The sequence below is a fragment of the Condylura cristata genome, unplaced genomic scaffold, assembly GCF_000260355.1.
Source record: "Condylura cristata isolate star-nosed mole 26May11 unplaced genomic scaffold, ConCri1.0 scaffold00035, whole genome shotgun sequence".
Taxonomy (NCBI): domain Eukaryota; kingdom Metazoa; phylum Chordata; class Mammalia; order Eulipotyphla; family Talpidae; genus Condylura; species Condylura cristata.
The window spans coordinates 3,810,115-3,823,808 of record NW_004567136.1 but is presented as its reverse complement, the minus strand read 5'-3'; the positions used below and the strand labels follow the sequence as shown (position 1 = coordinate 3,823,808).

Here is a 13,694-nt window from a genome sequence, read left to right as displayed (position 1 = left end):
CAGGAGAGGTCTGCCACGCCATGTGGTCACCTCCGGGGCAGGCGGGAATAGAACTCATGTGGAAGTGGCTTTAGCTTCTCAGTGCTGTGTTTTAACCCGCTGCGCCACCAGGGAGGGCTGAGAGATTCATTTCTATCTAAAAATTATCAGTAAATTTTTAGGTGTGGTCAGCAACAATGAAGAGCTGATCCACTAGTACAGATTTTTAAAAATATGAGCATGTCAAGACTTAAACAAAACTGCTGGGAAAAGATAAGCAAACATTAAGATAGAGAAAAAGTAAAAATGACATGAATAAAATTAAAATTTCCTCTGCATCTGACTTATAAAATATTCTTTTGCATTCTGATGGTTTCTTCTGTGACGGTTAGAGGCATTTGTGTTTTTTTCATTCTAAGCCTCATATTCCAAAAGGTATTTCTGCCACTCAACAATTTGTTCTGAACAGTCTTATTTTGAAGAAAGGAAACAAATTTGTAATCTGTTCAAATTATGCAGGAATTTGAAAAAATGGCATTGCATGTGTATGTGTGTCTGTGAGACAGAAACAATAATGATGTGATGAATTCTGGTTTCCTTGGAAACAGCGTGACCAAAGCATATTGTGTATTCATAGTAGGATGTAGACTTATTTAGCAACATAGCAGTATGGTACTAAATATATTTTCCAGTAAGAAACTCAGGAGAATCTTGCCTCGGAGGCCTGATTTTATTCACAGTTTCTGGGTTTCTCTGACCAACTCTATTTATGTTTTGCTGAAAGGAAAGAAGCCATTTCCAGTTATCTAACTGCCTCCCTCCATTCATTATCCTGTGAGGACCTATTCTGGGCCACTGGTGGGGCACAAAAACAGCAAGTGTAGTCACACATCTAGAATGTTCCAGGCATGTAAGAGGGGGTTCCGATGGGCTTAGCTTATGTAGCCCAGGTGGGTGACACACCTATGACATGCTAAGGCTCTGGGCAAGGACAAGACGATTCTCACAGCTTAGGGAAGAACACTAAACAAGAACGTAAAACAAGAAGACATGTAGGAACAATAGTGAAAATAAATTTCTGAGAATTTGATGGGATGTCAAGGGTGGAAGGACAAAGACAAACATTTTACAGAAACTACAGTGTGCTTCTCCTAAACTATCATTTACTGAAACAAACTGAAAGGACAGTTAATGATGAACTGCTTTGTCACTGGAAGCGCATAAGCATGCAGAACCGGGCTGGGGGAGGGAGACCTCGTGTATGCTCTTTCTTGGAGTATAACCCAGGGGCTCCTACCTCACTGCAGCCTCACTGTTGGTCCAACCCTAGCTTTTTGCTGGAGGGGCCAGGGCCAGGGAAGGAGCCCAGGTGAGGGCACTACTCTGCCCTGCACTGAAAACTTTGAACAAGGGGCCTGTGGCCAGCTGAGAGTCAAGAGGAGGCCCTGCTCACACTGCAAAGCACAGAGGGATGCTGGCAAACCAAGTTTGTCATTTTATGACTAAAGGAATATTACCACACTCTGTGAACATCTTTCATCTCCAGTTGGGACACAGCCCCGAGCTTTATTCCTTCCAAAACAGCCTGTCCCTGTCATAGGAAACCATGGAGTTTTTGGTTCTCCAGCTTCTGCCCTGAGTTTGGTTTCATATAAATCCCACTTATATGAAGCAATATTCAAAGCTAAGATCAACAACTCCACACAGCTTGTACTCCGAGGGCAAGCAAACAGTTGTTAGTCTGATGAGCTGTTGGGGGAGAAGGGGGAAGGCAGGGTCTGAGACATGCAAGGGGAGATAGTCAAGATGGGAAGGCCTACCCGGTTGCTTTCAGTCTTTGAACGGTCGTTCTTCGCCTTGGCTGTCTTCTCAGCAAGCTTCTTCTGCCTTTGAGGGCCTCTTCCAAAGAAAATATAGTTGACAAAGGCATACTCCAGAAGGGCCAGGAACACAAAGACAAAGCAGCCCATGAGGTACATGTCAATGGCTTTGACGTAGGGGATTTTGGGCAACGTCTCCCGCAGGTGTGTGTTGATGGTGGTCATTGTCAGCACGGTCGTGATCCCTGCAACAGGAGGAGAAGGTGAGAGAGGTCCTCACTCCCACTCTCCTTTTGTCTCTCCTCAAAGATGAAAGTGGCTGGAGATAATGGATTGAATTATCATAGATGTGTGAAATGCAACAGAGCATGAACTATGTTGGCTGAGGGGAGGATGCTAACATCTCTGGATTGTGGAGCAATGCCTACCTCCCATGGAGGCCTGAACAGAAACCCAGCACTGAACATTAAGTGTCTGGAGGAGCTGCTTCAGGAAGAAGAATGAATCTACAAAGACTTAAAGAATCTAAGCTCCTCCATGGCCAGAGAGTTGAGGCCATTCGTAAGAGCTCAGTGACCCGGCCTGGCAGAAGGAAGTTCTTACTACGCCAGTTTATGAAGCAAGGAGAGTGAGGCAATGCTTTAGAAATTACTGAGGATGTGTGAAACGAGAGCTGAGGGAAGCTGCGGAGGGCACATTATCTCACATAGTGGTTTCCCTCCTCAACTACGAAATAGCCCATGCAAGTTTCTTCAGACATGTTTGCTGAAGTCAAGAGCTGATCATTTTATTAAAATTATAGAGTCTGATGTAACCAGATTCTCTCATTCTGTTGATTCCTTTAGATACTTTCGTGTCATGGATCTCATTTTACACTAACAGGTATACTTTAATTCTAGAAATCACATTAGGACCACATTTTGCAATTCTCCTGTATCAATGACAGGATTCTTGCTTTACAAAACTTCCACTGTATCCCAGAGGCCAAAGAAAGCAGAGTGCATGTCAGCCATGACCGGCCAGAGCTCTGTGAATGGAGTGCAGCTGCACATACAGGAAAGATTGGGCTCGCTCACTTTGGGGTGCAATGCTATCGGCGACTCCTGCATTGTTCTCTTGGAGACAGCACTTTGGGAACGGGAAGACATCTCCAATGGGAAGCAAGGTAGTTCTGGTGCAGCTCCAGTCTAATTACCCACCTATGCCTATGCCAGTGATTATTCCCAGTCACCAGGCCTCATGGAAGGAAAAGTCTCCTCCTCATTCCGATGTCAGGGCTTCCTCATAAGGGAGACTTTGGAAGGGGAGCGTTTAAGTCTTAGTTCTGTATCTGGGGTAACCCCAAAATTATGTCACTGAAGTGAGGAGGCAATGAGGGCCCAGGATATCAGTGAGTCCTAGATGTTAAGCTTCAGCCTACAAGGGGGACCCCAGACTACTGTTACATGTGGTCCCAAAGGAGACATCTCTCTGACTCCGAGGACCCCTGCCCAACTCTCCAGTGCAGGGTTTGGATTTGTTAGGCACCTTGGTTGGATGTGGTCCTTGAAGACTTACATCCTCATCCTCTGTACCCTACAAAGGAAACCATGAACCACAGACAGAAGTCTCCTGAACACCTGGGAGATAGGGAAGATGGTCATGCACACAACTACAGATGTTACTAACACAAACTCTGAACGATTAACAGTAGACGAGAAATTTGAAGACTTCGGAAATGATTTTTTATGTTTATGGAATATATGAAAATTGAAGATGTTGGAATATTTTAAGATCCTCCTTTAACATAACATTCATATGCACCTGGGAACTTTGAAATTTTGAAAATGGCAATGGCGTAATTACAGTTTACAAATAAATGTGAAAACACCATGCAGATGCTACAAAATTAGGTGTTCTCACCATTATTTAAGAATGTAATGTTGCTGCTGCTGTTACTTTTTTTTTTTTCCTTCCAGATGGATTTGGAAAGCTTGAGTGCCCAGCATTAGTCATGGCTTTGGCTCTCTGGTTGACTATTTTAAATGGACATAGGTCTTAGTAGCTATTCCTGGGACAGGGACTGAAAAACACAGTTGATAAGGCTGGCAGCACATGTCCTGGGCACTGGAGCTGAAAATGCAGCCAGAGGAAAATGGACCAGCTCATTGGCAGTCTCATAGAATAGTTTACCAACAAGGTTTTGCCATGAGTGGGCTAATCTTCCTAGTGGGAGCTCACATGAGCGCTTAGATTAAAGGGTCGATGCATTTACTAATCCTTCTGTTATGTTACTGCCTATATGGGTTAGGTGGCTGGTGGTGGACTGCAGTGGTTCACAGACAGATAGTGTAACAGCATGGTCCAGGCTGTGAGCCCGGTTGCCACACAAGCGTGGCCCAGAGCTATTGTGAAGTCAAATGCAATCCCTGAAAAGCAATGGTAATATGCTAACTAGTTGTAACTGGTGGTATTAGTATCAACAACAGATAACCATATTTATTATCATCATTACAGAAAAACAATAGTCTATAGTAAATTCTAGGTTCATAGCAAGAACTCTGGTTCTGGCAGCCTAGCCTTAAACTTCTGAATTTGTGCACTGGCACCTGAGTACTTAAGGGTCCACCTTAATGACTGTAATTGTTATCATTAATCAGTACTCACAATACTAGGAGATGCTATTTCCTAGCTAACTGAAGTTAATCCCTGAAGATTCAAGTTTAAGGATTGTGGGCAAAAGGTAAGATGGAGGAAAAAAAACACATAATGTCTCTGAGATCTGCACCCACTGGCTATAACCCCAAGATCATGACACCCTTCTATCCTCTACACCTCACATGCACCCTGACATGGGTGAGTGCCCATTCACACAGACCTGACATCACCCAGAGATGGCACTCTACTGCAGAGCCTTCGCCACCGAAGAAGATCATGCCTCAGCCCCCATAAAGCGACAATTAGGTTATTTCTGCTTATGGTAGTGACACTGTATTATTAATAACAAGTGACTCCTACTTTCATTTAATGTCATGAAATTGAATTGACTACAACCCATTTCAGGTTGATCTATTTAATGTTGGGGAAGACAACATATTACCATTATGGAGCTGTTGAATTGTTGTTATCTTGAAAATTTAGAAATTTGTATTTTTAGTACATCTCACTTTTGTTGATGCCAGATAATTATGTTTCTCATAATTATGGTAGTTATATTTTCCTATTTATCTCAAAAATGACAAATTCTCTGAGGCAGATTCACTGAAGTTCATGAAGCTTCAGCTTCAAGACTCTACCTACATAGGTCTCTTGCAGGCTTGGGGAGTAATCCTTCAAATGTGTATTTTATATTCTTTTACATGTAAGGAAAGAGAAAATAGTTTAACCATGATGAATTTAGTAATTTTTGTTTTTTGAAAATGGTGTTATCTACAGAAAGGATGATGTTGGAGGGTAACTTCCAAAAGCTATAGAAAATTTGTGGAGACTTTTGAGATGCTTTTCTTACTATTGCCATTAAAAGTTATATAACAAATAATATAACACTTTTAGTTTCTTGATGTTTTCTTCTTCTCAGAGTGCTTTTTTATTCACCTAACATCTTTAGGAAGAGGTTCCTGATTTTCTGAAGTCATAGCTATGTGCCACTTCTGGGGAAAATATCTAATCCTGAATGGAAATATGTAGGTCACATATCTATGGCTCTATAGCAGACATCCAAATAGAGACACATACACACAATTCTTCTAGATTAAAAAAAAAAAAAAAAGCTAGTCAACTTAAAGTTTTTCAGAAAGATAGTAAAAAAGGAAGAAAAGGATAACTGGAGCCCTGGATTCTTATGATTCTTGGGTAGGTTTACATGTTCTGTTGCAAAGATGTTTAGTTTTCTCCATCTATAGTAGAATTAATAAATTAACTTGCAAGATACAAGTTACTCAAAGAAAAGATGGATTGAAAAATTGATCTTCAGCTCTGTATTTACTTAAAATGTATTTAACTGTTTGTTGTATCCATTTAACTTTATAATAATTAGCTGAGTAGGGAAGAATGTTTCTGAAAATATGTGCTTCCTCTTAATAATAAAAATATTAGAAATATATTGGAACCTATGACATATATTATTCGTCAATTAATAATCCAGTTGTCCAATGACCAGTGGCCACTAGGGCTTTTGGAAATCACTCAGAATCTAATCACATATTTTAATGGTCATTAAATTGTGTAATTCTAATTACATGCTATAGTATTTGACTATTTCTCTGACTTCACAATGAAGAATGTACAATTAATGAAGTCTTTTTCCTGGACCACAGAATAATTTTGAACAGGAGATGTTAATCCTTGCTTTAAAATTAGCATCAAAAATAGTTTTATTATGCAAATATTCAGCAAGCATATTTTCACTTTCATGGGCGTGAAAATTCGCATTTCAGCTATATAATTAAATTAACACTCCTAGGGAACCATGCATGAAATTAGTGTTTCAAGATAAAAAGTAACTCTATGAGCAAGACTGTGTCAAGATGTCAAAATGGTAGTGAACTATCTAGCCTTTGAACTCTACAGCAATGACACGGTTCTTTTGCATTTTAGATATCATTTTAAAATAACACATACCAAGGGCAACTCTAGCTGCAGATGCATCATAATTGATCCAGAAGGACACCCACGAGAGAATCGTGATTAGTATAGAGGGCATGTAAGTCTGCAGAATGAAGTATCCAATGTTTCTCTTCAACCGAAAGCTCAGTGAGAGCCGAGGGTAGGCACCTACGGCAGACAGGTAAGAATTAAAAGAGACAAAAAGACATGGCAGACACAATACATTTGCTTTGTCTTCCACAGGTCAACAGCATACATTTGAGAAGTTCATGAATCCAGAGATGGCTCACAGCTGTGACAACAGCTTCGGTCTGCTTAATGGTACTTGTAAGAAGAATTGGGAGGGGGATGGATCTGAGTCTATGTAAGGAAACACTCTTCTAAGGCTAAATGCACAGCTAAGAATGATCCCTGAGAAGACATACATAAGGCATGTTTGAAACTAGCAACACAAAGTAATTCTACATCTTGTTTATTTTTAGATTGATAATCTCCCCTTCTACTCCACTGTAAACAGGGAAGAGTTAGTTCAAGCTTCATAGAGCGAAACAGCTTTTATCAATCGGGCCCCCTCCTCCCATTGAGCATGTCAGTATGCAGAGATAACGCACACCTGAGGCCCTGACTCTGCAGCTGGGAGAGCTGAGGAACACCTGGACCTGGAGGGAAATGCAAGGCAGTTGCTCTGCCCAACCACAGGCAAGGCATAAAGAGAGACCTGGAGAAGGGCTGTCTGTTTTCTTGTATGCCTCGTAAGCCACCCCTGGGAGCCCCTCCCTCAGCAATATTACAGAGTGAGAAATAGCCCGCAGATAATACCACCCTTATATATGCCTTTTCTGTTTAATTTTGCTTTTTGTAGAACCAGGCAAGTATAATTCCACTCTCTTCTATTTCAATAATCCACTTCCGCAGTTCCACACCTTTCAAATCCTAAATTTACAGACACTAATGAAGCTGCTTGAAGGTAACCAAGGAAAACCCGACGCCCTGCTGTGGTCATCAGCTTTTCTGCCTCATCTCCTGCCATCTTCACTGATGGACAGTGATCTCTGCCAGAGGTCGCTTCACCATCAGCTTCAGGATAGACTTTCTTTCTTGACCACTTCTACTCCACGGCTGTCAGGCGCCTATTCTTCTCCTGTGCCCAATTAAATGCATCTCAGACTTGGCTCCTTTCTGGCTTCGTCCTTCTTGCTTGCCCTTCAGGAGTCTGAGACACTCAAATCATTAGAAGTTGAAAGACCTTTGCCTCTTACATTAGGATCAACCACAACTTCAGCCAGAATTATAAAAGGAGAAATCACTAATAAAGGGAGCACTTAAAGACTGACAATCTATAAAATTTCCCCCACCTACGTGTGTGTGTGTGTGTGTGTACAGGGTTTCTACTCCACGGTTCTGATCAAATGCATAAATCTTAGCATCACCATAGCATAAGCATTTGCCCATTTGGGGAGGTTATTTGTAGACATCACTATAAATTCCTCCTAATATCCCATCAAATATATATCCACAATTCTATAGCTTATAAATTTATCTTTAGAGATGCTGTAAATTTAGGTTATTTTCTTTCTTTCTTTCTTTTCTTTTCTTTTTTTTTTTTTTTTTTTTACAAAACTGGAAGTAATACTCTTATCTCGGAGAGTAGTCTTTTTGCCTTGTTTCCTACATGTGAATATGTGAAATGAGGAACTACTGGGCCCATCTCTGAAACTTTTGATACAGACTATCGGATTACTTTGCAAATAATACTACTGGGCCCTCCCTGGGGGCACAGTGGTTTAGGATGCAGCACTGCAAGTTAGCCACAACCGCTTCAGTACGAGTTTGATCCCTCGCCCAGGAGGTGACCCACATGGCACGGCAGACCTCTCCTGACCCGCCCGCTGCTTCCCTCAGCAGTGTACTTCGTCAGTCTACATGGTCTGCTCCTCACTCTGTCTCTAGTGAAGACTTTCACCACCCCTGCACCTCTGGCCTGTACCCCAATTCTGTATTAGTAAATAAATCTTTGGGAAAAAAAAATCCTACCAGTGTATCTGGCACTACAAACACTTTATACAAGTGCTTGTAAGCACCATAGTATTAGTATTTCTTAAATATAACTTCCTCTTCCTTTCTTGAGCAGATTATCCTTCAATTATTTTCCTTAAATGACTACTTCCTACATGTTTTTTCTTTCTATCTAATCTTACAAATGATTTGATTACATTTGTAGAACTTTTTTCATTTTTTCTCCCTTGCATAGTTTCTTCCTATAATTTAAGGTTTTTGATACTGACTCTTGCTTGTATTCTCTGCAAGAATTTTCCCAATTGTTTGTTTTAAGACTTGTAATGGGTTTGACAGAGGAACATGTTCTTAAATGTTTGTATATCATTGAATCAATCCATTTCATCTGTTCTTTGTGATTCTGTAAAACTTGTTTTTAGCCTTAGGTAAGTTCACAATAGAGGTGTAATCATGAACCTGTTTTGAAGGTTAATCATTATTTCAGTGTTTGATGGAAAGTTGATTTCTGTTCCACAATTTTTCCCACGTTGTGAATAAAATAACATGCTTCACTGGCATCCTTTCAATAGACTCTATTGCTTTATGTTACCTCCCAAGCGTATGTGCATCACTGACATGATGTGACACTGGGCTGGCTCAGAGCCTCATCATGGCCTTGCATCACCATTTTTGATGATTTTGTACCATGTATTTCAGGGACACATTGTCACCCCATGTCATCTCATAATCAAAAGTTCTATGGTTCAAATAAAGTCAAAATACTCCTCCAGGAATTTTACCTTTCTCACAAATATTTCCCCAATGATCTCCAGTTTTATTATCTGCTATATGTGTGCATTATGCATGAGTCTCCTCACTGCCTCTAAATTGCCCATACTTCCAAGCTATGCATTGACACTTACTGTTTCCTCCTGAAGAAACGTCCTCCCAAACCCCTCCCCCCCGCCCTGGGTCAATGCCACATTTTCCAGGAAGCCTTTCTTCTTCTCCCTTCCAAATACAAGTGATCATTCTTTTTTGATTTATTTTCTTTCCCATTAAAATTTTAATTGTTAATTTAACCAAGGTAAACTAAATGATTCCCTAACCAACTTTGTGAAGTAATGTATTTTCACATACTATAAAGCCTAGCTGAATATTTAAATTATCATAGGCTTCCTACAGATATCTTTATGTTGACAGAAAAAAACAAGTATTTTGTTTATTTCCATGACTCTACAGCAAATCTAACACTCAATGTATTCAAGATCTTTATTGAATCTTAGTTTCAAATCATACAGCAACATAACATATACATTGAAGTAAGTATAATATTGGAGCTTAATGACAAATTTCAAGCTCATGCCTTTTGAGATCTTAACCTTTGCACTTCCTTTCTTCAGGTGTATCTCATTATTTCTACTACACTTGAAAAAGTATCTGTAATCATTAAAGTTGGTTAACACATGCTATAATAAGAAATGCCCCCCCAATCTCTAAAGCTTGTAGCAATTGGTTTTCTTTGTTGTGCTAATATTTATTTAGAACCCCCTCCTTTGAGAGTTGGGGGCAATGACAGAGCTACATCGTCAAATGTTGGAAAGTCAATAGGGGCCCAAAAAAGGATGTAGGAATCTGCAACCACTGGAAATGATTCAACATATTCCTTAAGTTTATAATTAAAAAAAAAAAAACTTCTTTCTTATGCATTTATTTGGTAAGTGCATTCTATTGTAATAAGTACAATTCTCACTCACATATTCCCAGGGGTGGGAATGGAGAGTAGAGCAGTTAGCAAAAAAAAAAGATGAAAATCACCTGTGCTCTCCTAACCATGTCAGAAAGCTATTCATACAGGATTGGCCTTGGTAAAATTGATGTAGGTAGGAACAGTATTGGAGAAACAATGATATTCTAAAGCACTAGATGTAGCGATGCAGGAATCGACAGTATCTGCACTGAGATACTTATAGCTGAATTTTGTTGTATTCAGACAGGGAAGGTAAAGGACACAGCAGGATCATATGGAGAAAAACCTTCAAGATGCCTTGAGATAGAGACCTCAGAATGTTAATAAACACAAGAATCCTCTGAGATGTTGAGATCTAGTCTACTAGACAAAACTTTTGCCATTTGATGTGCATCTTAAAGAGTACATAAAAGTCAATTTATAGTGCTACTAAACAAAGCTCTTTTTCTGACACAATGCATGCCATGACATATGCTGTATCCATGGGGAAGACTCCCAAAGTGGTCATAGTGCTAATAACATAACGTTGCAAACTATTGAGTCAGCCACATCAAAACATATCCTTGAAAACAACAATAGAAGTTTTAAAATTATAGCAGAAAGGCACAGGAGCCCTGATGCCTATGTGGCAATGCAGATGTCTTCTGATTCCCAACTAGATGCTGAGCCAACAGACAGAGGAATAGTCCCCAAACACAAGAGCATCGTTCCAACTCAGGGCTTCCTTGGCAAAACTATCTATTCAAGATGCTAATCTCAACCCTTTCTCCAATGAGTAAGTAATGGCCAAAAACGAGGCTATGGATCTCTCATCCAGCCTAAATTAGTAACACACTCTCTAAGGCATTAACAAAACTGTTGAGGAAAACATTAAAAATGTGGACAAGTGTATCATGTCATCTCTGTGGTGATAAGAGTCATCAAAAGCAATCTATGAAATAACAAGCTAATAGTAGCAACTGTAGCAGAGTTGTTGACTACCTATACATCTTTGGCAAACATAATTTTCATTTGTCTCCATCTTTTGGAACTGCTTTTAAAATATGCTCAGTGGTAAAATCTCAGATTCTGACACAGAGGTTACCACAGAGGGAGAAAAAGGGGGACTAAATGCAATAAATGTAAATTGCATTTATTGAATGTGTACTTAAAGACAAATCACAGTTTTATATTTTATATAATTAAGGCTTTCAATTCTCAGCAAAATGCTGAGGGTGCTAAACAGGTGTATTGAGAGATAATTTACATTCCATACCACTGATTCATTTAAGGTGTACAATTCACAACTGTACCATCAATCATGACCACAATCCATTTCAAATATTTTCATCACTCCAAAAAGAAACTCAATACCCATTAGCAAACACTGCACATCACCCTCAGGCTGCCCAGTGATTCTATAAATAACATTCACTAGGCATAGTGCAGATATTATATGAAATGTTAAAAGAAGGAATTGCTAACTGTAGCTACCTCATTTATAACTTAAATTAACCTTAAATTCCAGACACAAATTTCCATTTTTCTTTCCTCCAGTGACTCTTGTTAGACAAGAGCCAAGTGTTCAGAAGGATACCTCCACCCTATTGAGGGGAATGTAAATAGGTATGGCCATTATGGGAAACTGTGTGGGAGACTGCTCAGAAAATTTAAAATAGAAACTCCACATGATCCAGTTAGCCCACATCTGCCCAAATAATGTAAAACACCAATTCAAAGAAATATAGGCACCCCCATTATCTACATATCTACAACATAACCTACAATATACAACAGTTATAAACAACTGAAGTGCCATCAAGAGATGATTAAGAGTGATGTAAAAAAAATCTATAAAATTAAAAAATAAGTAAAAATGCAAAAAATAAAAACATATGATTAGACACACAAAAAAAGATGCAGTATATAAACACACAGGAATCCTGTTTAGGTATCAAAAACAGGTGAAATCTTGTCATTTGCAACACCATGGATAGACCTAGAATGTGTCATGCTCAGTGAAATACGCCAGACAGAAAAAAAGAAAACACTGAACTCGCATGTGGTACATAAAGAAATAAACCCAATGAACTAAATAAAATACAAAACAAACTTTTAGACTATAAGACCAAATTAGTGGTTACCAGAGGATAAATCTGGTGAATGGGGTCAATTGTTCAGTAAAGGATGGAATTAGACAATTAGTGGTTAACTTCATATATTCAGAAGTTGATTCATGATGAAGCACATATTACAATTGTGTATTGTTATAATGCTGTGTTACTTCAATAAATAATATTTTGAAAAGAAGAAAGAATGTGCATTAACACAAAGGACTCTCGAGTGATTTGGAGTCAGAGGATTCAGGAAGCCCATTTCCCTTGGAAGCACTTGCATCCAGCACAAACACCTCATCAGACTTTCTGAGGAGGTTGCATAAAAATGCAATCAGAGAGCCTCATGTCAGCACCCCAGAGACTTTCACTGCTAGTTTCTAGTCAAAGGCAGGCAGGGGCAGGATGATTCCACAGAGACAATACCAGCACTGTGTGCTGAGAAGACTTATCTCTTATCACTTGAGTATGGAACTGTTTGAATCCACTTTTAAAAATAATACATCAGGCCCTCCCTGGTGGTGCAGCAGGTTAAAGCACAGCACAAAGAAGCTTAAGCCACTTCCGCATGAGTTTGATCCCCCGCCTGCCCCGGAGGTGACCACACCGCGCGGCAGACCTCTCCTGACCTGCCCACTGCTCCCCTCAGCAGTGTCCTTAGTTGATCTGCCTGTTCTGCACCCCACTCTGTCTCTGGTGAATCCTCTCACTCTCCGCATCTCTGGCTTGTACCCCAGTTCTGTACGAATAAATAAATAAATCTAATAATAATAATACATCATTTTATGCACTATGTCAGAGGGCGATTTTCTTGGTCATGGAAACCACTCCTTAAGGTTACTCCTAGAAGTTCTCACTGCCTACCTGAGAACTCAGCGTGTCCTATCCGGAGACAACAGGGACATCTGCAGGACCTTTGATATCAGAGGCCAGAACTGCATAAAAACGGACCTGTCTGGTGTATCAACATGCCTGTTTGGCTGCAATTGGCCTGTCTGTTGGCTCTTAGAGGTTTGGGCAGAGGAAAGGGAAGGGGTTGCTCCACTCACTGTTCACTTACCAGTGACAGCTGCTCTCCACTTAGGAGCTGACATTCACAAAGTGGGGACCTGAACAGGCCCCGCCTTAGAGAGCTGTATCCTTAAGGACACAGACAGGTGGAGCAGGCTAGCATGAAGAGGAAGTACGTGAACAGAGCAGGGTCAAAAAGCCTCCCCAGAGTAAGTGTACCTGGATTAGCTTAAACATGGACTCATAGGAGTCCAGGTGCCCCCTGGATTAGCTTAAGCATGGACTCATAGGAGTCCAGGTGACTGGTCACTAAGGTAGAGGGGGAGGCAGGTAGCTGCAGGCCAACGACATTCAAGCCAGAAGCAACAGGCAGAGAGATCAAAACTTCATGAAGGACATCACAGGGCCCAGGACAGGAGCAAATTTCCTACCTGGCACTGTTGTGCAAGCTATATTGACAAG

General features: G+C 40.2%; 1 protein-coding gene across 1 annotated transcript in view; it reads right to left on the bottom strand.

The window, feature by feature from the left end:
• The window catches only part of GABRB3 (gamma-aminobutyric acid (GABA) A receptor, beta 3), a 150,494-nt gene that overhangs the window by 13,325 nt on the left and 123,475 nt on the right, over positions 1 to 13,694 (bottom strand). The window contains exons 7-8 of the mRNA XM_004693066.2: positions 6,399 to 6,551; positions 1,800 to 2,044 (exon numbers count right to left, since the gene is read on the bottom strand). Coding sequence (XP_004693123.1) covers positions 1,800 to 2,044; positions 6,399 to 6,551 — 398 coding nt within the window. The remainder of the gene's footprint in view (positions 1 to 1,799; positions 2,045 to 6,398; positions 6,552 to 13,694) is intronic.